General features: G+C 34.9%; 4 protein-coding genes across 7 annotated transcripts; 3 read left to right on the top strand and 1 right to left on the bottom strand.

Moving 5' to 3' along the window:
- The first annotated feature begins 6,555 nt into the window (after positions 1 to 6,555).
- LOC108325953 (serine/threonine-protein kinase Nek2) lies at positions 6,556 to 13,069 on the top strand. 2 transcript variants are annotated; one of them, XM_017559123.2, is made up of 15 exons: positions 6,556 to 6,724; positions 6,829 to 6,944; positions 7,087 to 7,153; positions 7,413 to 7,478; positions 8,106 to 8,152; positions 8,264 to 8,309; positions 8,428 to 8,508; positions 8,612 to 8,654; positions 8,780 to 8,829; positions 8,904 to 8,985; positions 9,105 to 9,154; positions 9,557 to 9,630; positions 10,514 to 10,565; positions 11,171 to 11,635; positions 11,818 to 13,069. In XM_017559123.2, the coding sequence occupies exons 2-15, from the start codon at positions 6,859 to 6,861 to the stop codon at positions 12,436 to 12,438; spliced, it is 1,830 nt and encodes a 609-aa protein (XP_017414612.1). In that variant the 5' UTR covers positions 6,556 to 6,724; positions 6,829 to 6,858; the 3' UTR covers positions 12,439 to 13,069. The 2 variants fall into 2 exon arrangements, with proteins under 2 accessions (XP_017414612.1, XP_052730060.1); XM_052874100.1 differs by lacking the exons at positions 6,556 to 6,724; positions 7,087 to 7,153.
- Positions 13,070 to 13,613: 544 nt separating this feature from the next.
- LOC108325955 (uncharacterized) lies at positions 13,614 to 15,668 on the top strand. 2 transcript variants are annotated; one of them, XM_017559125.2, is made up of 2 exons: positions 13,614 to 14,196; positions 14,351 to 15,668. In XM_017559125.2, exons 1-2 carry the CDS (start codon positions 13,855 to 13,857, stop codon positions 15,383 to 15,385), a joined length of 1,377 nt encoding a protein of 458 aa, XP_017414614.1. In that variant the 5' UTR covers positions 13,614 to 13,854; the 3' UTR covers positions 15,386 to 15,668. The 2 variants fall into 2 exon arrangements, with proteins under 2 accessions (XP_017414614.1, XP_052730062.1); XM_052874102.1 differs by having other exon boundaries at positions 14,057 to 14,196; positions 14,304 to 15,668.
- A 2,271-nt stretch (positions 15,669 to 17,939) lies between these two features.
- On the top strand, positions 17,940 to 22,782 carry LOC108325954 (VAN3-binding protein). 2 transcript variants are annotated; one of them, XM_017559124.2, is made up of 7 exons: positions 17,940 to 19,230; positions 19,363 to 19,488; positions 20,927 to 21,353; positions 21,828 to 22,058; positions 22,157 to 22,206; positions 22,285 to 22,342; positions 22,416 to 22,782. In XM_017559124.2, exons 1-7 carry the CDS (start codon positions 18,880 to 18,882, stop codon positions 22,628 to 22,630), a joined length of 1,458 nt encoding a protein of 485 aa, XP_017414613.1. In that variant the 5' UTR covers positions 17,940 to 18,879; the 3' UTR covers positions 22,631 to 22,782. The 2 variants fall into 2 exon arrangements, with proteins under 2 accessions (XP_017414613.1, XP_052730061.1); XM_052874101.1 differs by lacking the exon at positions 22,285 to 22,342 and having other exon boundaries at positions 17,942 to 19,230; positions 22,157 to 22,284; positions 22,416 to 22,542.
- A 1,026-nt stretch (positions 22,783 to 23,808) lies between these two features.
- LOC108324890 (protein LIFEGUARD 2) lies at positions 23,809 to 25,919 on the bottom strand. Its single transcript, XM_017557828.2, has 4 exons — positions 25,558 to 25,919; positions 25,346 to 25,459; positions 24,315 to 24,472; positions 23,809 to 24,216 (listed from the first exon to the last, which is right to left on the bottom strand). The coding sequence occupies exons 1-4, from the start codon at positions 25,805 to 25,807 to the stop codon at positions 24,010 to 24,012; spliced, it is 729 nt and encodes a 242-aa protein (XP_017413317.1). The 5' UTR covers positions 25,808 to 25,919; the 3' UTR covers positions 23,809 to 24,009.
- Positions 25,920 to 26,959: the final 1,040 nt, after the last annotated feature.

Raw genomic sequence — 26,959 nt, 5'->3', positions numbered from 1 at the left:
TAAAATGTAAATATTGTTTGGCAAAAATAAAATACCACACACTATTGATATACAAATTCTTATATCTAGGGAATAAAACATTATTCTAACCTTATTTATCATTCCGAGTACCACCACTAGTATCATAATATTCGCATATTAAGTATGATAATAGGAGTTTAAATATAATGAACTAACTTTTGTAAACAATCATGAAACACATACATGTATCAAGTTATGTCGCATTAAAGAATGAGGCAACAAGTTATATATTAAGTATTTTTATATGTATGGAGGGTATTGAGGTGTAAATCTATTCCAAAGAGTTAAAAATAAATCAATACGAGGGGGTTTGAGCAAATAGAACGAAAATAAGAAATGTATCGAGAGACATGAAATCGAGAAAGATAATCAAAAGAAAGTGTTGATAAGGTAAAAGCATGATTAAGGCAAAAAAATATAGAATAATGTGAAATCGAGATAAAGACCCATGTTGATTGAGAATAGAGTTGTTCACTATAAGATATGGGAATGATAAATATATGTGATGCAATGTGGGTAATTTAAGGCCGTTACTTTATTTTATGTAAATTTTCTTTTATTATATTTATAGTGTAAATTCCAGAAAAAAAAAATATAAATAGGTAGTTTAAATGTAATCTATGGGTGACAAATTGTGCATACAATTTCAAAAGTATGATAACACCATGAATAAAAAAAATAAATGGTTGATCCAATGTTGGTTGTAGTGATTTGGATTACCACTTTTGTTGATATACTTTAATCATATTCTTGTTCTACTCTTTGTAATTTACTTTACTGCAATTTATATTCTTGCAAAACTTTTATCTTTATTTTCTTTTTTCTCTATTATTTTTTATTGGTTTAATGTTTCGATAGGTCTCTATTCTCGTCCAGAATCTCAAATTGATCCTCTTCTTTTTCGGCGTCTCAATTGAGACCTTATTTTATGAAAATTACAACAATTAGACCTATGCCGTTAAATTGGACCCAACGACGTTAACGTATGGTTAACATGGCACGCTGATGTGATTTTTTTTTTATTAAACATTAAACTGAGTCAGTTTATCACCCTTGACACATCATCATCTTCTATCCCCAGAAATCCTAGCCTTTCTCCTACCATCCATCGTCGGACCACCAGTAGCAAAGTTGCCGCAAATCACCATGGGGATCCTTCATCACCTCCACCAAAGATAACATCGTCGGACTGCGCACTCATCTTCTCCACCATCAATAACTAAAATCATTCATCTCCATTGGAGGGATTTTTCCACAGAGATTTCAAGCCAGAACCCAAATTGCAAGCCCTAATTGTAGGGAACATCGGACCACTACGAGATAGCCATGAGTCGCGCCACCTCAAAGATCGTCCAAAATCACCATGTCGCACCGCCTCCGCTAGACCCTAAGCCGTCACGACCACTATATCCTCCGCGAGAGGCCACCACACTCGCGCTTCACCACATCAACGGTGGCGTCTCCATTCGAAAGCATCAAGCCACCTTGCCACCGTCGCCTAACCCTAATCCGCCGCAAGCCGCTACATTTTCTGCCACGACGCAGAAGCGCTTCAGTGCCACCATCAACCTCGCGACCGTCACGCACAACCCTCAACGTTTCACCATCATCAACCGCATCAGAAACCTGCAGAAGAACCTAGAAATCGCAAACTCCATTGATGCACGAAGCTTCAACCTCCATCGTAGAAGACTATCTTCGTCTTCTTCAACGCGTCACCGCGGCACACCTCCATCACCTTCGCCAAGCCAAAACCTGCAAACTACAAAATCAGAAAGAGCTCATCCTAAACCCCAATCGCGATAAACCCTAGTTCGCGAAATGCCACCATCGACCTCGCTGTCAGCCGCAAGCCTCCATGGTCACTATGCCGCAACAATAACCATGCCGCCACCCAAACACCATTGAAGCCTCCATGGAAACCCTACAAATAAAAAAACCACAGAGCCACCAGAGAGCTATCTTCGCGCCTTCAAATCGCAAAATGAGAGACCCTTCACATCCACCGTTGGCCGCCGTGAATGAAAGGGCGAAACCCTGATTCTAAAAAATCTTTCCTAATCTGCAGAATAAGCAGTGGCGTAATGGAGATGCCCGTGAGGGTTTCTCTGCTTCGTGATTTCTATATGTGTGATTTGATTCACGGTAGTCGCAAATGGTGAGGATTTCGTAGAGGAAGACGATGGTCGCAGTGGCTGTGGCAACGCGGAGAAGATGACGACAACGCTATGATGGTTGCCAACTTTTTTTGTAAAAAAAATAAATAAAAAAGACATGTCAGAATATATTGAATTCCATGTCATTTAAAAACGAAGCTCAGTGTGCCATGTCAACCATACGTTAATGCCGTTGGGCCCAATTTAACGGTAAGGGTCTAATTGTTGTAATTTTCACAAAATAAGGACCTAATTGAGACGCCGAAAAAGAAGAGGATCAATTTGAGATTCTGAACAAAAATAGGGACCTACCGAAACATTAAACCTTTTTCATTTTATCTTTCAGTTCTTAAAGCTTTGGTTATTGTTTCGGGTGGGGTGTTGAGATTCCTTACTCAAAGCACTCAAAGTTGTTCTAAAGACTGGATGAGCTCCCTGATGATCCTCCATCATTTACGATGTTCTCTATCTTCTCCTTGTCGTGGTCGTGCGAGTGGATATTTATCAAAAGCACTCCAACGCTCAAGTCAGTAATTTACTCAATAATTTTTGTAATAAAGACAAGTAATCATAGTTAATTACCTGCCTTTCCCGCCACACGTATATTTATAAATATTATATCGAGCTTATCATTAGGTCTGACCCATTTATTATCAATAAATGACATTATTTCTATTAGTTGTCAATCAATGACTATTATTTTCATTAACTTCCCATTAATAATTGTTATTGCTCAGATTAATTTTCAGACCTGTCGATCATTTTTTCACTGGATGGTCAGTCACTCGGTCCTTGGCTGGCTAGGTGGTCATACAATATAGTTATCATTGCACATCAATTCCAACAGAGAAATAAATCTTCTCAAAGGATTTGATACGATGTGTGGCGAGTCGTTCCTATAAGAAGGGATAAAGAAGAGAGTGGAAATAAAAGTTTTGCAAGAATGTAAATTGCAAAAAAATAAATTACAAAGAGTGGAACAAGAATGACTAAAGTATATTATGGATGGAGAGAAATGCCTGAATTATTGTTGGAGATTCACATTATAAGAGAATTTAGTAATGTGAAGATATTTGTGACACTAATTTAAGTGAATTGCATATCAACTTTATCTTGGTAGTTGGCTCATAAAGCGTTATATACTTGAAATCAGATTGAAAAACATAAGTTTGCTAGCTCATTACAAAAGAATCCACGTAAAATTGATTTGGTTCATTGATTAACATCGAAATAATATCGAACCAAAATCCTCAATAAATAATATAATAATAAATTAAATCTTTATTTTATTTTAATGATTAAGAATAGTTTGTCAAATGAGATGTATTAAAAAAAAACTTTGTATTAAACATGTTTAAAGAGAAACTAGCACCTAAACTAATAAATGCATTGGAAATTCTTCTTCAACTTTCTATATGTTGTGATGGTTTCTTGCATTTACTTAGTAAAGGTTTAGTATACAAAGTCTCTTTTAACTTTTTATTAATTGATGTATTAATATGTATGATTAGACATTCATCACATAAACATTTGATATCTCATTTTCTTAATTAGTTTCATATTTAATATTATGATTCTTTAGACAATGGTATAACTCCAAGTACGTCTCATCTCTAACCAATTCCAAACATATTGTTTGTTCAACACATAGGTGGCCACATTATCTTAGCAATACTAAAGTTGTTATAGTTTAGTAGTATTAATTTGATCACGTCAACGACAACGTTATCAACATCAAACTCATACATTGGATCTAGTTCCATTGCCGATAGGAAAATGTCCTATTGGATCTCGTGGATATACAAAATCAAGAGTAAATCAGATGGCTTAGTTGAAAGGTATAAAGCTAGACTTGTTCATGGTTCTATTTTCTACTTCCTCTTGGACCATTCAACTTTTGCTATAAGTTTTCATATATTTGTGTGTGTGTTTTTCAAATTTTGTTAAGTCTTTTCTTCATATATGTGGTTCGGTCATCTCATGTTTTTGGTCTTCTAAAATTTTTAAATTCATTTATGTTATCTAAAGTCATGTCTAGTCCTTTTTATGTTCTTACTTCTTATATAACTTTAAAAATTCACAAAAAAAATATATGTTCATTTTAAAAATGCGCCATATATGTCTCTTTGAGTGATTTTATTTTGCATATTTAAGTTCATACTTGTTATTAGTTCATCGGGAAGTTCACAAAGTTCATACTACCGAGTGATGTATTTTTCTTGGTGATTTACTTGTATCATGAAAAAGTAAGAAATAAGATATTGCATCTTGATTGTCCACAAAAAGTTTAGTATCACGTTATAACTTTAACTACTTGTCAGATTATTTAGCTCTGTCGATTACTTGTATATATGAATTTCTATTTGAAAGATCTTACACCTTTATATTTTACAATAAAAGCGATATTCATTTTGTTAGCAATTATGTTTTTCATAAGCAAATATAAACAATTTTCCATTTTACTCGTCGTTATTTTCAACTTCACACTATATCTTTACCATTGGTTCTTTCGGCTCTACATATTGCAGATATGTTTGCCAAGTTGCACTTCGTTTTACACTTTCGTTTTTCTATTTGACAAACTCTCAATGCATTTAGTCATAACATTGTGAATTTAAGGGAGAATGTTAGCATAGGCCCATATTTTATGCCGATTCACTTGTAGCTTCTAGAGTTAACTTTGTATGTACCCCTTTATAACATTGTTTACATTAATAATATCCAATCCGCTTCTACATATATTTCTTTTATCTCAACAAAAATAATGTCACTAATAGTTTAGGATTTTTTAATTCTCTGTTTCCTTTTTCATCAATTTTTGGAAGAAAAAGTAAAAGAGTTATCATAATTCGGTTCTTCGGAAAGCACACGTTAAGTGAATTTCAGTATTATTGTTGGGCAATATTATTCACTATTAAGAATTTAGATTCTCATCTACTCAATTCCGAGTGGAGTTTTAGAATCCAACGACATTGTTAATAGTTGAGAATTTAATTTTTTGATAACAAAATTTTAGCTGATTTTCTCACATTAGTAACGCTATTTCACATGGGAATTCAGTTTTTCAAAAATAAATTTCTCAACATCAAGTAATCAAAATATTTATTCCGATAAATAATATTAACACATGTTCATTTATGAAAATTTTATTTGAATTAAGTTCATTAGAAAGATAGATTGGAGTGAAGAAACTTAAAGATTATATACTGAAAAACCACAATATATATATATATATATATATATATATATATATATATATATATATATATATATATATATTTACGTCAGAAACAAATTTACTTTAAACATGTATTAAAATTATCAATAGCATGTATTTAGTTTATTATTAGCTACATTATAACGCTATTTACAAATGATAATTAATGAAGTAATAAATGGATAATAATCTTACTAAAACTAAAAATCAACTCTCCCAGCTTGAAACAATCACCTATTTATATTTAACTTTTATCTATATGTACTTTTGGTAGCAGCCTAAGTCTTATCTAGTTATGATTTTGCTGCTACCATATGTAATGTCTCCCCATCTTAATACTACATTATGAGTTGATTGTTCATATTGTGCTATTACAGATTGTGTTGTTGAGGATGCCACAGTTTACTCACTTGCCTTTACATAAACATTTCATTTTCTATTTTACACTTATTCAACATTAATAACAGAAATATTTTTACTTTAAAATATAAATTAGATTAAGATAAATCAAGTAAAAAATATTAAAATATTAATATTTTGTTAGATATTAAAAATCATAAAAAATTTAAAAGTGTATATTTATAATTTTTCTTTAACACTGTGTATCGATACGAGAGCCGTCCGCTTTATTGTGTAAGGTAAAAAAAAAAATACCGACAGTATACTAAGATAAAATAACCTCTGTAATTAATTCGAGGTAGTTTCGGTGTCCGGGTATTAAAATACATATTTGGTAATTAAAAACCTAAATCTGTAATTAAACCTTAATTGAAACAAAAATTGCTGATTGGTGAATCAAAATGAATACCCTGTTAAATTTTTATTTTAATTCTTGCTACAAACAGAAACCGGCAAAGAGCCTTTATAGTCCGTAAGACCTTGCTTATCTGATTGTTTGTGCCATTAATTAAGCAAAACAAGCTTTTGGAAAAAATAATTATTCTCTGAAAAGGAAAATGGTCAAAGGTCGAAGTAGAATGACAGGTAACCACTGAATAGTTAATAAAACAAACAATGCTGGTACGGTGTTGCGTTTGGTTTGGTTTGGATTTTGTAAGAGTAATGGCAAACTCTGATTCGTGACCCACCAACCCGAGTAAATATTCTATGCTTTTATTTTAAATAAATTGGTCATGGGAGAGCGGCAAAAGAAAAGAAAAGAATTTGAAGTAAGAGAAACTGAAAAGGAAAGCTGAAAAGAAAATTAATTCGAACAGAAAAAGAAGGTGAAGAAGAAGATGAATGGGGTCAAAGTCTAAAAGCCTATTCTGGGAAAATGACTCAACAGGAAACATATGAATAAAATAAATAAAATAAGAGCACGGGGAAGGTAAGATTCCACGCTGGAATAACGCTCTCTTCACACTTATATTCACTTTCTCTTTACTACTCTTACCATTTCTTCTTCTTCTTCTCTTTCTCTGTTTTCTATAGTTTCTATCCATGTGAAGTGAAGCTCTGAAGATGGAGCAGTATGAGGTTCTAGAACAGATTGGAAGGGGCTCCTTTGCTTCTGCACTACTTGTCAGACACAGGCACGAAAACAAAAGGTGACCCTTTTGCTTATATTCACTCTCATGAATAACATCATTTTATACATATATATATATATATATATATATATATATATATATATATATATATATATATATATATATATATTTTATTTTTTTATTTTGTCTGTAAGATTAGGTATGTTCTTAAGAAGATCCGGCTTGCCCGCCAGACGGATAGAGTACGCAGATCTGCTCACCAGGAGGTTGTACTAACCACCATTTTTAAAAGAAAATGTTTTTTTTTTCTGGAGCTTCTGAAGTTGATGTTTGTCTAGGGTTTATGGTTTTTATTATTTACTGTTGCATTTGGTCTTTTTATTTTTTATATATAGTGTGCTCATCTTTCTATTGGATGGTTTTTTGTGTTATAATGTGGGGCGGGATGCTTATTTTGTCTTGTTTTTCTACTGCTGAAGATTCTTAGATGCTCTGCTTATTATTCCTTGTTTTTCAATTTGGCAGATGGAGCTTATCTCTAAAGTTCGAAACCCATTTATCGTGGAGTATAAAGATTCCTGGGTAGAAAAGGTTAGCCTTAAAGGAAAAAAGAAACATAAAATATGAAAACTTTTTTAATGTTCTTGTCTTTTCTTATTCTGTAGTGTTTCTGTTTACTTGACTTACTATGAGTTCCAAGAGAATAAATTTGGTTTACGTTTGACAGACATAACTAATTTTGGACTCCAAATGTTTAATGATGTTTATGTTTATTAACTTATTTCTTTATAAATGCTGAATTTTTATCGTAGTATTGATGATTTTGATGGTGGAACCTCCTTTTTGTAATACAAATTATGGGTTTTAATTTTTGGTGAATTTTGTAACGGAGAACTTGACTTAGTAAACATTGTCACCAGTTTATGTTTTTATGACAGAGGCAATTTGTTTTGCATTTAACATACAACCAAATGGCCTGCCTTTTCATTTTCCATTGCTATTCACTTCGAGCTAGTAAAAGCTAACTTTTTTTTTTTTTTAATTTGTCTCTTTAATTAAAAAGTGAACTCGTAAGCTAAAACATAAGCTCAGGGTTGTTTGGAAACATAGCTTGCTCAAGAGCAAACAGGAATTTTAAGTTTCCGGTGGGAAAAGTAAGATAAATTTAAATCAGTGGGTTAGCTGTGAACTAATTGAAATTTGTGCCTTCACTTTCAGGGTTGTTTTGTATGTATCGTCATTGGTTATTGTGAAGGCGGAGATATGTAAGTCATGATTTGCAATAAGTTTAAGTATATGTGCAACTCATTACTGATATGAGCACATTTTATCTTTTATTTGTGAATTAAGTTGCCCTACTATAATTTTCTTTGCAGGACTGAAGCTATTAAAAAGGCCAATGGCGTACATTTTCCTGAAGAGGTTGGTTGCCGTAACAGTAATCCCTTTTACTTTTTAGCCTGGGATGAATAATTTCAATTCCTATGTGAAAGTGTATGGAATTTAATTAGTTAATATCTATAAATCTTTTTTCGTACAGAGACTCTGTAAGTGGCTGGTTCAACTGCTCATGGCACTTGATTACTTGCATGCAAATCATATTCTTCATCGTGATGTCAAGGTGAATGATTTCTTAGTTCATGTGCTGAAGATGTTATGTTTCCGAGTATCTGAAATCATTTAGCATCCACTTTGTGTTGAACTTTTATTCATGTTGTTTTCAGTGTTCAAATATATTCTTGACAAAAGATCAAGATATACGTCTAGGTAATGGCTTTCTTCATTTGGTTCTCAAACTGCACTGACACTTCATGAATGTGTTTGGACTTTGAACATCTCTAAGTTGTGCTTTGTTTTAGTATCATATGCTTATTTTGTGTATGTGGTTGCAGGTGACTTCGGCCTGGCTAAAATGTTGACATGCGATGATCTTGCATCCTCGGTCAGTGTTACAGTCAACATATTCCATTGATTACTCTCACCTGATATCTTAGCGTGCTCTTGCTCTTTACTTAGGTTGTTGGCACTCCAAGTTATATGTGCCCTGAACTTCTTGCTGATATACCCTATGGCTCTAAATCAGATATCTGGTCTTTGGGTGAGATAGATTTATCTTTTACCCCTGAGATCACCTAAGATTAATTACTCTTTCCTTTCTCATCTTCAAGTATATTTTCATTTGCAATTGACGTTTGTTGCATTTTGAATAATTGTTAGGATGCTGTGTGTATGAAATGGCTGCTCACAAACCAGCTTTCAAAGCTCTTGTAAGTTTCTCTCTTTGGCTGGCTGCTTTTCTTTTAAGGATACATAACTGGCAAAACATTTTATGTTAATGTCCTATTTGGTATAGAGAAGAGAAGTAGGATGGATGAAAATAAGTCCATAGAGTGGGGATAGGTGAGAAATAAAGTGAGAATTAAAGGTTGACCCACCATATTTTAAAATTAATTTTCTTCACTTCATCCCCTACCAAACACCCCACCTTAATTCCATCTTCATCGATCCTTTAAACCAAACAATACCCAAAGGAAATTTGATGAGGATACAAATAATTCATTTGAAACATGAAACGTTATGTTGCATCATCAGTGTCCATGGTGATGTATATTACATTTTGGAAGACAACTTGAAATCGGTTCTTTCTTTTCTGTATTCTATTTGAGCAGGATATGCAAGCACTGATTAACAAAATAAACAAGTCATTAGTGGCTCCACTACCAACAGTGTATTCTGGTTCTTTGTAAGTCTTCTATTTCCTAGTAATCTTTATTTCTTTAGTCCCTTTATCAGTTTACAGGGAAACAATAGCAAGTGTATTGACTGTTATATGAGTAATGAAATATAAAGTATCAATCCCTTTAGGATTAGATCCAATCCAAGTTCCAAACCACAAATCTCTATTTGAATTGATAATCGAGAAAAAAGGAGAAAAGAGGACAGGAATACAAAAGCAGACCATAGAACATGGCAGGTCTCAGAGGTCACAATTCACAATCAATTTAACAGCATTGATTACGAGGGTTAGATTCCTCTTTATTCTTCTTTCAAGCAATTTGACTTGGCTCTCAATGTAAGTGATTATGATATATGTATTGAAGATAAAATTCTCTACTCTAGGCCAAATTCAATTCCTTGGCATTTACCCATTGTGCCCACCGAGAACCTTAGTTCCTTAGATGTTCCTAACCCAAACAAGTATGTAACATGTTTATGATATCACACAATTATAAGTCTTATTCGTAGGTTCTCAACCACTGGTGAAATTCCTCAAGATCAAATGCAATAACCAATCTTCCATTTGAGGGGTTGAGTTTAATTTCAATTCCTAACCAATCCAAGAATAGCATTAAGAACTGAAAAGAATAAACTCAATTGAATGAAAAAATCACGAATTGAGACGTAGCAAAAGAAATCATGTAATAATGGTAGAGATTTTTCTTTCCTCAACCCAGGATTTAGTGAAAAATATTAAAAGAAGTAAAGCATAGAGATGAGATAAAAATGATCTCAATTAGCAGTTTGATTAGATTGACCCTTGATACTCATTTTATTGCCCCCATGACCCCATTCAATGATGTGATCTATGTTACTTATTGTGATAATATGTTTGTGTCATCTTTCAGTCGGGGGCTCGTTAAGAGTATGTTGCGGAAGAATCCAGAGCTTCGGCCCAGTGTATGCTTTTTGTACCTTATTTTTGTACCTTATTTCGTTCTCTTTTGTCAAGATGTGAATTGATTGATGAAAACGAGTTTGTAAAATAATGGTGTGCCTACACAATTGACTCTACATGTCATTTTCTTTGAATGATAAATACAAGCCAGATGTCATCTCATCACAGCTGAAAGTTCATACTAGATGTGGATTCTCTAGTCTCAATTTTTTACTCATGATTTTTATTTTTAGGTTTTAACATGTATTGTGTAAGTGGAATAGATGATTCGTGATTGATCCCATAGTGGCTATCTCCCAGGCTCTATACTTGTATTGTAGTGCTCTTCAAGTATGTGGTGTTAACCATTTTCTAGTGAAGCTAGTTACCTGAGGCTTAGCTTCTGGAAAATGTGAAATATGACGTGAAAAAATGTATGGCTTTCAGTTTGTGTTTATTTACACTTCTGCATAACATGTATCTCTAGAGGTTTCTTAGAGGAATCATTTCTTTGGTTTCCATTTTGAGCCTAATTTTTTATGCAGTAGTTATAGTTAGTTTATTTCTGTCCAGTTAACGTCATTTTCGTGGATTTATTTAACATAAATAAAGTGCAATGTTTTGGCAGGCGGCAGAGTTACTAAATCATCCGCATCTTCAACCTTACATTCTTAAAATTCACTTGAAATTAAATAACCCTAGAAGAAGTACTTACCCATTCCAATGGTCTGATTCAAACTATGTAAGGAGGACTCGGTTTGTAGAGACGGATTCTGTTTCTACTCTTTCTGGAAGAGGTAAAAGATTGTCATTCAGCAATGACAGGGCGTTGAATCCTAGTATTTCTGGAACTGAACTAGGTTCTGTGTGTTCTACTCAAAGAGGTCAAGGATTCTCTATGTGTTCAAAAGAGAAACACTGTGAGCTGTCTGTTGGTTGTGTCCGTGAAGGATGCAATTCCAACAAGTCAAGAGACACCAAGTCGTCCACTGTTGATAGGGTGCCAAGATTGAGAACAGCTAAAGAATATGCCACTCCACGAAGGCAGCCAATACCATCAAAGACATCCCTTACAGGTTTCAAGCGTGAGTTAGTAAGTTCAAGTTCTACACTTCTCAATACCTCCGTATATTTTGATCACTGAAGAAATTTAAAGAGAAAAAAATAATTTGATTATACCAAGACAATTAAGTTAACTTCTCAACCTGAATTAGCATCTGAATCATGTCATATTTACCCGATGTCAATTTATTTGTTTGCTTGTTATCATTGCAGCTTCCAGTATCTTCTACTCCTGGTGTTAAATTTACCCCACCATCTCGCAGAGCTTCCCTTCCACTCCCTTCCAAAACCATGTGCATGACCACCCCATATAGAGCTAATGTTGGTCTTCTTCGGGGCATGGACTCTCCTGATGTTTCTGTCAATGCACCAAGAATCGACAAGATTGCTGAATTCCCTCTAGCCTCTTGTCAGGATTCTCTCTTCCCTGTTCATGGAACTTCATCAACCTCGGCTCAGTGTTCTTCTGGTTCCCCAAAGAGTGCCGACTGCTTAATCACGAAAGACAAGTGCACAATCCAAGTTGTGGACAAAGTCAGTGTCCCATCAAGTGTACAATCCCCAAAGAGTGCTGCTCCAGTTTCACATGAATGCTCTGAGCATGCTGTTTCAAGCCACTTCTCTGCCGAGTTTTGCCAGCGCAGGTTTGACCCCTCGTCTTACCAGCAACGTGCAGAGGCATTGGAGGGTTTGCTTGAGTTCTCAGCTCGGCTTCTACAGCAACAGAGGTTTGAAGAACTTGGGGTGTTGTTGAAGCCATTCGGTCCTGAGAAGGTTTCCCCAAGAGAGACAGCTATTTGGTTGGCTAAGAGCTTCAAAGAAACTGTTGCCTGAGGTTTCCTGGTGCACTGTTAGATAGTTAACAATATTGTAAATTTGATCAGTAGCTCAGCTTCTAATCTTATTGTTGTAGTTGACATCATCAGCATTTTCTGATATGCTGCACACTGCAGCACTAGCACTAGTTTGAAGTTGATTTTATCACCAGTAGATCAAAAGGAGTGTCATTAGTTCAGTGCACTGCTCCTACAACAGCAGAGGTTTGAAGAGTGTTGTTGTTGAAGCAATTGGGGCCTGAGATTTTCCAAGGGAAACAGCTTGTTGACCAAGGTTTAAGGATACTGTAGTGGTCCAAGGATTTCTGACGCACTTTTATGATCGTTAACATTAGTATAATTTTATGTAGAACTATAAGTTATAAATTGAAGAGTAGCTTACTAGCTTAGCTTCTATATAATCAGACATTGTTCTTATTCTTATTGCTCTTCATGGCACCATCGGTATTCTGAGACGTCTCCGTAGTAAAACAATTCCTCACCCTACGTCAAAGCAAGAGGTTCGCCGGTTTCTTTGAAACAGTGTTTTAGAATTGTTTATAAAAATCAGACAGAGTCTTTTGTTGTAAATGGTTTTCTAGAATCCAACAATTTCATTCAATGGTGCATATTAACCTCAACAAGTTAAACATGCCTGAGAATATTATTCATATAAAAAACTTATGACGGGAATAAACATATCTTTTAAATATCTGATTATTAGCAAAATAACTTACTAATATAGTCTTCTTTTCTTTTCCATTTAGAGGTAGCTATAAATCCTCCTTTTTGTAATGCCTTTTGATTCGGATGTAGGGATAGATGATAACTCCATAATTTTGAAAATTCAAAATCCATATGATTTTTTATTTTCAGTTCAGTTCCGACTTATATAATCTGGAGATGTTACTTATTATATAATATAGAATGTTAAACATCAACGTTTTTGTATTTTGAAATATATAATTCAGAATATAAAATATAAAATGTATATTTGATGTACAATAAAAAATACAAATTTACGTTATAAGTTGTATTTGTAAATTCTATATTTTAAAATACAAAATAGAAAATACATTTTGAATTATATAATTCAAACTAATAAAAAATATATTTAGATAGTACAATTTGAAATGTATTTTAGAGTAAGTTAAGCTTATAAAAAAGAGAGCATCGATCGGAGGAGTAGTGATTGAAGGAAGTGTTGGTTGGCTTTAATGGAGGCCGTAGGAGAAATTACACATGTAGAGGAAGAAATCATAGCTGGAAATGGAACTCCCTTCAGGAACTTACAGAGAGACCGGCTGCACGGTTGGTGTAGAAAGAAAAGGAAAAAAAAAAATGAGAAAATAAAGTGGAAAAATAAGGACAATTAGGTCATTTCGTTCCCCATTGGAGTGCAGAATTACGGGTGGAAGTAAAAGTTCGTGTTGAAATGGCGAAAAACCCAAAACAAAAAATACATCAGAGTCCAAGCCCGTATTATCAGTGTCGTCCTTGCAACCATTCAAACTCTCTTGCTCTGTCTCTGCAACTGCAAGAGATGGAGATGGAGGAAGCAGAGACGATAGATCTGTATGAGCTTGAATACCCAGACTTATGTTCGCCTTCATCTGCATCCACAGTGGATTCCATAATGGAAGCCCTTGGGCCTAGTGGGCCAGGCCTCCTCGCCGTCACCGGCGTCCCCAACGCATCCAACCTCCGCTCTCACCTTCTCCCCCTCGCTCGGAGCCTCGCCCTTCTCCCCCGCGAAACCCGAAAACTCTTTCTCAAGGTAATTGTACATCTTGTGTACATGGGATTTCTCACTGGAATGTTCTTATTCTGACACGTTGTTGCACATAAATATCAACCTAGGGTTTAGATTTAAAATCAATTCAGTTTTGTAGGGATGCTCATTGTGCTTGCATTGCGTTCTTTCTTCCTAGGAGCATAACTTAGGTGGTGACGTTCCTCTGAGAAATCCTGATAGGAGTGTGTCCTCCTTTGCCATGCAACTGAAATATACCAAATCTCCACTTGTTGAAAAAACAGTTAGAGAGTGCCGTGGTACTGAATTCGAGAATCTTGGAAGTTGTTTCCAAGAGCTAGGGTTTTGCATGATGGAGCTTGGGCTTTGCCTTGCTCGAATATGTGACAGGGCTATTGGTGGCAATGAGTTAGAGATGAGTTTATTGGATTCATGTGGGGCTAAAGGGAGACTCATTCATTATCATTCACATCTTGATGCTCTTCTTCTTAAACAACATGAAAGGAGTAGAGCAACAAGTAAGGAACGTGCTGGTAATGTGAAACCATTGGAAGGGTCAGAGTTGAATTCAATTGCCCCTGATGTGAATCCAGGTGGAATTCATTCAAATTTGTGGCAGCAGTGGCATTATGATTACGGTATATTCACTGTTCTAACGACTCCATTCTTTATTCAACCATCTTATTCAGAGGCAAGCAAAAGGGAAAATTCATTTCCCTCATCTTGTTTTGATGAATGTCAATCGCCAACTGGGCATACATGCTTGCAGGTATATAATCCTAATAGGAAAAGGGCCATCATGGTGAAGGCCCCTCCGGAAAGTTTTATCATTCAAGTTGGGGAAGCTGCTGATATAATCTCAAAGGGGAAGCTTCGTGCAACCCTGCACTCTGTTCATAGACCTTCCAAGTTTGAAAATTTGAGCAGAGAAACTTTTGTTGTATTTCTGCAGCCTGCTTGGACTAAAACATTCTCTATCTCAGATTATCCTCTTGGAAATTCCTCTTTCAATGGGTTCCATGGTCAGTGTTTAGTGGCTTCTGATGAGGAGCAACGGCAGTCTGGACAGGATAACGATAATCTAAGTCAAGAAATTAACAAAATAGTTCCCCCTCTTTCGTCACGGTTCAAGGAAGGGATGACTTTTGCCGAGTTCTCACGTGAAACAACCAAGCAGTATTATGGTGGTAGTGGTTTGCAATCAAATAGGTGACCAGACTCGTTAGTCATGTTTCAAATTATATCCCCGTGTCAAAGATAGAGACTGTTAAGCTAAACCTCACTGATAATGTGTTTACTGTACCTTCTTTTTTAGAAAAATCATATATTTGCCAAAGAGAGAGACTGTGCAGGACTGCATTTCATTTGGTAGAATGGTAATATGTTTGGGGAGCTGCTTAACAGTGGAGAAATAAGGCCTAGTAGTCTTGAGAAAATGCCTTTTTGTTTTTGCATTTTTTATTTTTAATTCTATAAATTATAATTCGTTACTTCTATTTGTTTCTGAAGATTTAAACAGGAAATGCTTTCACTGATTTTTAAACTGATATGCTAAAACTGAGAATAAAGCAGTGAAGATATAAGAAACAAAGAGACTTAAAAAGAAGAAACAAATACTTCTATACATTATTCTACCATTTTGTCTATTTCTCTCACCCTGTCCTTTTCATACTTAGATTATGTTGATTCAAGTGGTTACCTGCATGTGCCATGCTCAATTTTGTACCTAATCCTGGACTCAGTATAGGAATTATAAAAGAAAAAGAAAAGAAAACGGCCGAAAAAGAGGACCTGATCATGCAACTGAAAGACTGCTTTATCTTGCAGCTGCTAGCAGATAAAGAATGGGCATGCATTTAATAATGCCTTCACTCTTTCGGCCTTACCACTTAATGTCAGGAATTATCTGCCAGGGAAGGTTCTCTTCTCTTTAGCTTTCATTCATTCATAACTTTGGCTTAAACAAAAAACTTGCACACATTCACTAACGTTACACGCACATATAATGATGAAATATGGATGCATAATTTGCCTGGAAACAAATTTGAGTGTGTGACTATTGTACATCAAGAGGTCCTCTGGTAAAGAAAAGAAAAAGAATAATCACACACTTGTGATTTTCGTTTAAGACGAGGCGGAAAGAAAAAAAGAGAAAAGGGGAGCCTATCTGTGCATCCGTTAGTACAACGAAGTAGCCACTAACATAGGTCTTGCTTTTTCATTCGTAGTGGTCCTTAAGGGTACCCAAAGTTGACTTAAAAAAGCAAACGTGAATAGGAATAATTTTATGTAAATAACCTGAAAACACATTTGAATGCAATTAGAATTCAAGGGGGAACAATCGTCGATGAGAATTGGAGGCAAAAGGAACAATATTTCCACCTTTTGTCAGTTATGAAACAAAATTGCTACGAAACCAAAAAGCTAAGGCTGTTTCTCCGAGCCTTTTTCTTTTCTTCTTTGTTCAGAGAATTATGAGAGGGGGGGTTGAGATCGTGTTCATGCCCGTGGCGAAAAGTAAAGAAAACAGCAGCTTATGAGTGATGACGTCTCTATGCACGCGCAATTTAACACAGGTCCTCTTCTAGAACTCAGCTTTTGTCTCCAACTCAACGCTGCTAAAACTTGTTTGGACGACGTTACCAAATCCTACGACAATGAGGAACAACATTGTCCACATTATATCCCCGACATTCCCCCTCTCAAAATGGTCCTGTGATAAACATATCAAATTCACCAGTAACGTGCATATTTAGTGCTTTAATCCATAAACACGTATATACTTATTTCTACTTTTCGTACTAGAGTTCGAGATTTTTAATTTTGTGGGAACTGGATCTGGCTCCACTTCCTCCACTGGTCGAATCTTCCCCATATTACTGATAATAAAACATTGATTTCACTGACCATATGCAATGTATGCATATCAATTCATATGTACAGTACTGATTTTGGAATTCACTTTGTTCTAGTCTTGTTAATAATTTTTTAATGTTTCAATAGTTCTTATTCTCTTAAGTGATACGATTTGTACGTAAACAAGATTACAAATTTAATTAATGCTATTATTTGCCTACCAGAACTTGCCCCTGATCGCGTTCTTTTTCTTTTTGTCTTCTTCATAATTAAGTTCCTTCTAGGGTCTAGCCCATTAGCCAATATTTTTGTGTTTAGTGTATCCTTTGGGAAAAGGGGTACATGCAGCATTCGACTAGATTCCTTGTCCTTAATTTGTAATGATGTATTCATAATTTAATTTTATAAGTCTGGTCCACTACTATTGTCACGTGAACTGTTATACTTGAATCATGAATGATGGTGAATATTGCTTGTAATTATTGCTTGGTAATGATAGGTGAATGACTCACTAATTATAGCTCAACACTGGATTTTAAAAATTAAATGTTCTTCAATGGCTACTATTCGTGATATCAATTTAATAATGTTTGGACCTGCGAGTGGAGCTATAATGATCGTGTTAAAATGACAATTGTCACCCAATTCTCCCTACGCCATAGTCTCATAGCGAACACAGAGCAGAAAACAGTACTTTATTTCCAGTATGAATTTCAAAGCAAACTACTTCACATGGCGTTTGACCAATACTTCATCTTAAAATGTCTGAGTTGAGAAATTTTTAATTTGAACTGAAGAAAAATAATGCTTAATTATAAAAATCAACGTTTTTTTTTTTCATTTTCTCTTCACGAAATAAACAAATATAGCACATATTCCCTTTCATTTTGTTTCCTTGCAAAAAGAAGATAAATATAGAGATAGTGGCACGAAGTAGGAGGATAAAATGAGTCTATTTGCTACATGGAATAGAATGAAAAGAAATAGAAAAATAACAAGTCCTACTCAGATTTATTTTTACTAAAAAATTACAAGAAATGAACAATACGAACTTTATGGATTTTGTATGATTGCATAATTGTGTTACGAGATGACACTCATTTACATCTTGTTTTTGTAGGATTAACTCACAATTGGTTCTCTTATTTTGATCTAATATTTATTGCTTCATAAAAACACATCTACCCATTCACCTTATTGATTAACTATTTATTTGATATTCCTTCATCTCTATTTCTTTTTATTTATCCTAAATTAAATACCCCTAAGTTTATCTATATCTTGTTTATTTTATTCACATGTTTTCCCTCTTTATCTTTATCTATTCCACTTACTAGAAATATTATATTTTTTTCAACGTTAGCAAACCATTAGAGCAATTCCAATAAAAAATGATTAAGTGGTTCGCAGAGGTAAAAACGAATTCTTCAGTTTAAAATACCATTAGACTGGGGTTGATTGAGAAACAATTGCATGAAAACAACTCTTGTAGCAGGATGTGGACCAGTGAAATTATTTATTGTTGCTTTTAATATAAGGTGAATAGATGAATGTAGATACGTGAAGCTCAACTAAACAGGTACTGAAATATTATTACCTTTCTACCACAAAGTGTAAACATACATTTTATGTTCTTCAGCTATTTTATCATTAAAGCGTTACTGATTTTAAAATCTGCTGCGTATATTAAGCCCCACTGAAAATGACTTCAGAACAAAAAGAAAATGTACCATTGGACATGTTCTTACACACTCCTGCTTCTTCAAAGATTCCGCTGTATATATATATATATATATAGCACCCCTTAAGGAAGAAACCACTCCACATCTCTAAGGTTTAAACTTGTTAGACATGGAACCCAAGTTGACAGTGAATTGTGACCAAAATGAGTTGCTCAAAACCAGAACTGGTACTCATTTGCCAGAGAGCCCGAGAGTACCAATGGAGTTTCTGTCAAGATCATGGAGTGCCTCTGCTCTTGAGGTCTCCAAAGCCCTTGCACCTCCACCACCTTCTTCTTCTTACATACCTTCCAAGCCTCCTATTATACCCTCTTCTATCACCAACTCCATTTCCGAAGAAACTTGTTCTGCTAAGTCAGAGGAGTTCTCAGCAACCATGTCCGCCACCCAGTTCTCTTTTGCTTCCTCCGCCACTTCACAGCTCCTCCTTGACCGCATTATGTCACAGTCAACTAGAGAGGTGTTCATAATCTCACATTGTTACAAAAGCCAATTCATTTGTTTTGGTTCTGAGGGAGACTTTCTTCTCATTTTGCTTTGTTTTGTTTGGTTTTTTTTTTGAACATGACCGAATGCGTAATGTGTGAGACAGGAAGTGTCTCCATTAACGTCAGGGAGACTGTCTCACAGCAGTGAACCTTTGAACGGTGGTGCTTCTTTAACTGGAACGGACAGTCCGCCAATCTCTCCTTCTGACGAGTTTGACGATGTTGTCAAGGTATCTCTCTGTTCCTTTCCACTTTCTTTTCCGCCTAGGTGGGACCCTCACCTACCCCACTGCTTACTTTCTCACAAGTACAATAATATTTTTGTAACTATTCTCTCACTTTTCTTCTTGTTCCTCTTCCCAATCTCACTTTTGAATGCTGCTGTGTCTTGCTTCCTAAAACTATGCTACGTGTGTAATGGTATATTTCAGCAGTTAATTTTGAAATGCTGGATGTGCTTTAAATCAGCCTTAAACATGTTTAATTGATTTCGATAATATCCATGTGGGGGCGTTGTTATTACTGTGTTGATTTAATATGGAGAAGATTGTTTGTACTTTCAGAAAGTTTAGTAAGTTTGTATTGTTTTTAAAAGGCATGCTTTGATTTTTCTTTTTAGGTGTCACATTACTGTTTTTATCACTTTCTTTTCTTGCTTATAAATAATGTAGAAAAGACTTTCTTTATAAAACTTGCATTAGATTAGGATTTTAGGAGGGTTATCATGTTCACATGCCATCTAAGAAAAAAACTGTAAAAATAGTTTGCTAAAGAAAGGAATTTGAGGGCCCCAACTGATTCACCTGCTAGTCATGACTCATTTCAGTTTCCATGGCTGCATGGAAGAAATATCTATGTTCATGACTATTCAGCAATATGGTGGCGTTTGGTGCTTGCTGCTCATGGGTTTTCCATGAGTTATCAATGCTACTTTATTTCAGCCATTATCACACCTAACGAAGGTGCTAGAGCCTAAAGTTCTGGAGGGGTCATGACTTTTCATTTAAAAGATCAAAATTTTGAACTTTGAATGTGACCTGCTGAGTGTAGAACTGTTGAAGTGGGTAATGACGCACGCTGCTGTTGTTACTGATACGGTTTCCAGTTAAGTTGTCTTACCTGCCAGGTGATTGTCTCACAACAGGACAAAGGTTTTGACTGTTCAGTGTACCTTATCTTCGCATTCACGCAAACAAAACAATCTTCTTGTTTTGGAAATTTTGCTCGCAGATAGAAAAAGTCCAATTTGTCCTTTTTACTAGAAATGAACCAAAGCTAGAGTTGGCACAGGAAAAGACTAGTGGGGTTTTTTCTGCAAGTCCAAAATCTGTTTAATGTTCTTACCCATATCACAGGAACCATTAAATGAAAGATTAAACAGAAACTGATAAAGCGCATGTCTGGTCGAATTAGATTCTTCTTAATCATGCTGAAATAGCAATTATGTTACTTTTTAATGAATTATGTATTTGATTCTGAATTTAAACAATTTTAGATAATTTTTACACTTAAAGGAAATTTTATGTTAAAGCTTAATCAACTTAGTTTTATTAAAAATCAGTTTAGCCAACACTAAGCAATCTCTCGATTTGAGATGGAACAACTTCATAATGTTAAATTGGTCAACGATGAAGAACAATAATGCCAAACCTCATCAATCTACTGCAGTTTTTTCGGGCAAACAACTCCATTCATCCCTTATTCAATGGTGGACGAGCCATGAGTGGTGCTACAGGCAATGCCACTCCTAGCTCCGGACCTAAAACAGTAGGAAGATGGTTGAAAGACAGAAGAGAAAAGAAGAAAGAAGAAAACAGAACCCATAATGCTCAACTTCATGCTGCAGTTTCTGTTGCTGCCGTAGCAGCTGCTGTTGCAGCTGTCACTGCCGCAACAGCAGCCACATCTGCAGCTACCAAGGATGAGAAGATGGCCATGTCCGTTGCTTCTGCGGCCACTTTAGTTGCTGCTCAGTGTGTAGAGGCCGCTGAAGCAATGGGAGCTGAGAGAGATCACCTTGCTTCTGTGGTTAGCTCTGCCGTCAATGTCCGCTCTCATGATGATATTTCAACACTTACAGCTGCAGCTGCCACAGGTAAAGTTTACCACTGTTTTTATTACGAGTTTAATGATCATATACTAAGAACCTTCACAAACTGCTGTTCACTAACTAGGAACAAATTTATCATACAACTCTTCATAACGTTAAGTGACTCCAAAGGTATTGAAGATCATACATCTGTTAAGTTTATGAGTTTATAGTATATAAATGTTGGGTTTATCCAGAAGGTTTCATACGGAAAGATACAAACAAGATAAGATTCACACTACTGTTTATTATCCAAAACCTTAAAGACGGGTCTTTGTATATTGCTTTACTTTGTCATTTACAGTAGAGTTAGACTCACACTTGGATGCAAATCTTATAATAAGTTGATTTTGTATAGTTGAGCTAAATTTGAAGTTGAATTCTTAACATAATATAAACTATTGGAACCAACCAGGATATGTAGTTTCATTTTTTATTGATCCCTTAAGAAGGACGTGAATGTGATCCTTTAATGTGCAGCTCTACGTGGGGCAGCAACCTTGAAAGCAAGAGCATTGAAGGAGGTGTGGAATATTAACGCAGTGACTCCATTAGAGAGAGGAACAGGTATTGGAAGATGTGGTAAAAGCAAAAACAGTAATTCTAGCACCAGTGACAGTGGGGAGATTATGAATGGTGACAATGTTTTGGGTGCATGCAACCAAGAGCTCCTTGCTAGGGGCACTGCATTACTCAAACGGACGCGCAAAGGTAATTTCAGTAACTAACAAACACAGCAATAGATTAGCAAAATGAGAATTTTCTCTTATTTACAGAATTATTAAACTCAATTTTGGTGATTGCTGTAGGTGATCTTCACTGGAAAATAGTTTCAGTTTATATACATCGAACAGGCGAGGTATTTATTCTTTCAAAAGGTCATATGAAATGGAATTGAGTCGGTGCCCATTCATCACAATTATAGCAACAATTTCAGGTAATGTTGAAAATGAAGAGCAGACACGTTGCAGGAACTATCACCAAAAAGAAAAAGAGTAATCAATCACCTAACTTTATTTTGGTGCCATAAAAGCAGTTCATAAGTTTTGGTTCAAATTGTATTTGCAGATGTTGTTTTGGATGTGTGCACAAATTTAGCTGCATGGCCAGGAAGGCATCTGGTTGATGAGGGTGAAGAAAGAAGATACTTTGGATTGAAGACAGAAGTAAGGGGAGTTGTGGAGTTTGAATGCAGAAATCAAAGAGAATATGATATTTGGACTCAAGGGGTTTCTAGACTTCTTTCCATAGTTGCACGCAGACAAAACCTAAATGGGGTTTGAGCTGAACACATTGGCAACAGACTCTGTTTCTACTGATTCATTGTTCAATCTATATGTATCTATTTAGCAGTATCTTACTTCTTTAACAGAAACTAATGGATTTTGTAACTAGACAATGAAGAAATTGCTTATTTTATCCGTTTTGGCTAAAATGCAGATATCAAGTCTCCTCGTTGCTTGCATTCATGGATAGTGTTTCATTTTATCTAAATTTTTGTCTTTACTGTCATGTTAACTTAAAATGATTATAGACTATAGACCATAGACAAGTGCTTATATCACTTTTTTTAAATATATTTAATTGCTCTAAAATTAGTTACTTTTAATTTTGTTTCCTATCATTTATTTTTTCACTATTTAAAATTACTTTTTAGCTTTTTATGAGATATGAATTTGATTCTAGTATACGTAAACAATTTTTCTTTAATTTGTCTGTCTCTAAAATTTTAAATTTTAATATTCAATTTAAAGTAAATAAATCATTTATTGTACGAAACTTTGTTAATATATACACGTACGTAATCCTTGAACTAATAATTTGACATTATGTTTATCAAAAGAATTATTTAATGGTAAGACTAAACTTAGAAAATGAAAAACTTTTTATATGGATTAAAATAAAAACTCGAAAAAAAACGAAAACTGTGTTGGAGATGATTGAGATAGACGGAACAAAATCAGTCCAACTTAAGACTGAAAACATAAAAAAAATTATGTTTTCGAAGATTTGAAGAACACTTCTCAAGTTCTTCTATTTATAATGATAAAGAACCAATACAATAAGAAGATAAAAAACTGTAAGACAAAAACCTAGGTATAGTTGAAAGAGTTTTCTGAACACACTACTCCCCACTTTTGACTTAATAGGCCTAATAATTATTCCAACAAATACATTAATTACACAAACATATAATTAACTTATTTAAACTTAATGATGTCTTTTTGTGAATGACTTTTGTATGCATACTGTTTAATAAAAAATATCATATGCTTATTGAATGATATTTATTAAACTCATTAAATAAAGCGGGTACGAGGTTATGTGCACATTTATTGCCATATTTGTTCAATTTATTGAACTTTCTCCATAAATTCGTGCATAATGGGTGCATAGGCCACCTATCGACTGTTGACAACTGTAACAGGAAAAAAGTAGCACAAGTAACAAAAAGGAACAGTTACAAAGAGCAAAATTTCATTGTCAATAAACTATTTATGAACAACTTTGACAATAATCCATTGTACACACTGTACCCCTTGCAAAAGAGTGAGCCCTAAAGATTTATTAATCATATGAATTTGTTTTCTCAGAACCCACCCTCATCTCCCAGAGAGAACAAACAATGCGCAAGATAGGAAGCAGTATATGATACAATCATCTAATTATCAGCGGCTCTAAAAATAGTGAGCAGAGAGAGGAAGAGATTGATGATGTCCAGATACAAAGAGACCGAAGCCCAAATGAATTCATCATACGAATATCTCTTAATCAGGTTGTCTGTATCATATACGATGTACCCACAAAATATAAGAGCCGCCAAGCACCCATAGATCATCACAGACAACTTACCCAATGGAAACAGAACCTAAAACGCAAGGGAAAGAAGATGTTATACATTGATTAACCCAAAACGATTCAATCGCATTATACAAATAAAATAACTATTTTCGAAGATTAAAATACCTGAATCAGAGCGAAGACCATAAGAACTAGCACAGCACCGAACAAGAAGGGGCCAAGGAAGTTGAAATCTTGGCCTCTCCTTGCAGCCCAAAATGTGTAGAGAGTCAGACCAATCACCACCACGGCGGTCAGTATTACAGCTTCCAGAATAACTTTCTCTGTATCAAAAATCCAGCATCATTGGGGAAAAAAAATCAGGACTACACACAAATAGGCAATTTTCACTGAGAATGCAACTTAAGCAAAAGCCAGAATATAGAAGGGAGAAAGTTCTAACGCGAGACAACCAAGATCCCTAATAGGGTCTCAAGAGCGGCTTGCAGACATACTAGTACATGAGTAGTTTCCGTACAAAGTGAATTATCCGTTCTTGTGACTCCATATGTCTTTCTCGGTTGGAAGGAAAGAAAAAAGAAGGTCTTAAACTTAAGAGATTAGAACTCAAAATCCTAATGAGACGACGAAATTAAGGTTTTACAGGGGCATTATAGGTTTGATTGTACACACGCAATGGTATTGAGCACACGACCCACGATGATGGACTTGTACTAAAGTCACTCCAATTTATAAAAGCAATTCACTTTTGTACATTGTACCAAATTCGAGTCACCCATATAAAATATTAACCAAGCAAGACCAAACTCAAATGTGTTTGATTCAAAGGAGATACGGAGAAAATGCAAAAATTAACCGAAGTTAGGTGAGAATTTGAACTATTATATCTTATTTGTTACCAAGTTTTATAACTTCCAAGTATTCTCCGTTGTTGCTCACTAATCTCCACTAGAAAATCAGCTGACTAACTTCAATAAAATTTTCTATCCACAAGGCTATATATCTTCAGACCTCGCGTAAAGGCATTTTGTTATAACTTCCAAAAATAAGCAAATAAGCAAATTGTCAAATAAATCCCAAATTTAAACCACCCGCACTACGGAAACGCATGTTATAATCTAGATCAAAAACAACGAAAATAAAAATAAAATTAAAAAAAAAGAAAAAAAGAGGAGAGACGAGACTATGAATCGTACCGCTAGTAAAGGCGCAACTCAATCCAACGACAAAAGAAAGAGATACAGTGAAAAGCCCAAGGAGTAGGTAGTTGACGGGATGCTTCTGGTAATAGTAGTAAAGTGGACACAACGCTGCAATTGCAAGCAAAAGCAACACAAAAAAGGCGTCAGACAGAAATCAGAGGAACAGCAAGCGACGGAATTGAAAGCAATTAGGTCAGGAGACGCACTGATGAAGGGGACAAAGATGAGAACGATGTAGAGAGCCAATCCGGCGCCGGTGGTGGCGAAGAAGACGCCGATGGGGCGGACGGTGACGACGACGGCGCCGATGACGATGGTGACGAGCAACTGGATGGCGATGATGGAGTACACTTTCCTGATGAAGGACCAGCGCAGTTCGGGGCTCTCCAGCATCATCGGATACAGAGGCCGCGCCCCGCTCTCCAAATCAGTTTTCCCGTATGGCTGGTTCCACATCTTCTTTCTTCTCGCGACTGAGAAACTGAGAGAAAATGTAGGGATATAGAGAGAAAATTGCTTACGGCTTTTTGGATCTTGCGTGCGTGGAATGAAATGGGATCAGTGTGGTTCATTAAGCGGGTTTTATTAATAAATAAAACCACCGTGGTGCGCGTGCGTGGAAATTGAATAGGTGAAAGAAAGTTCGTGAGACTTCGCAAATCTTGTTACCGAGAACCTTAAACGTCGCCGTTGTGATACTATAGAACACGTGGAATTTTCTTTGCTTGACGCGTGTAGGACGTGAACGTTCCAGATTCATCAACGGTAATTACACAGTCAGAGTAACCCAGTAATTTGACAGTGTTTATCGAAGAACAATGTACGAATATTCTTTTCTCAATTTCCTCGTTTACTTTTGGTAAGTCAATAGCTTAATAAAATAAATAAAAATAAAATGGAACGAGAAACTTCAAAACAACATTACTTAAGAAAGAAGTACCTGAATGTTGTTTTTCGGTTCCTTCCGTTTATTTTTGGTTAGTCAATAACTTAATTAAATAAATTAACATGGGAATGAAAACTTCAAAACAATGATGTTTTACTTATAGAAGTTCTTTAGTATAGTGAGTTTTTTTTTTGGGTTAAATTATTCAATTCTCCATTTTTAGATAAATTTTAAATTGGTTTCTTTATTTTTATACGATTTAATTTAGTTTTAATTTTTTTTTTAAATTATACATGTTGTTTCCCATAATTTGTGATTTTTTTCATTCTTTTAATTATTTTTATCTTTATTTCATTTTTTAACTTTTTTAAAAACTTTCTTAAATTTTAAATTAACATTATCTCATGTGGCAAAGTATCACATATCATTATCATATTATACATTATTGTTTTAGTTTTAATTTTATCATTATATTTTTATTTAATTTTTAATTCACTTCTAATTTATTTTAAAATTAAACAATTTTGTCATTTTTATATTTAAACAAAATTTAATTTATATATATATATATATATATATATATATATATATATATTATATACATGTAATATCACAGATTATATAGAATCATATAACATAATAAGTCCACATTTAAATAAAAGAGAATAGTTAGAGTAAACTGTAAATAAAGTAGTTAAGCTTACAGTCATCCCAGAATGAGA

This window comes from Vigna angularis, chromosome 3 (assembly GCF_016808095.1).
Source record: "Vigna angularis cultivar LongXiaoDou No.4 chromosome 3, ASM1680809v1, whole genome shotgun sequence".
NCBI lineage: Eukaryota > Viridiplantae > Streptophyta > Magnoliopsida > Fabales > Fabaceae > Vigna > Vigna angularis.
This window is presented reverse-complemented; position numbering and strand designations above follow the sequence as displayed.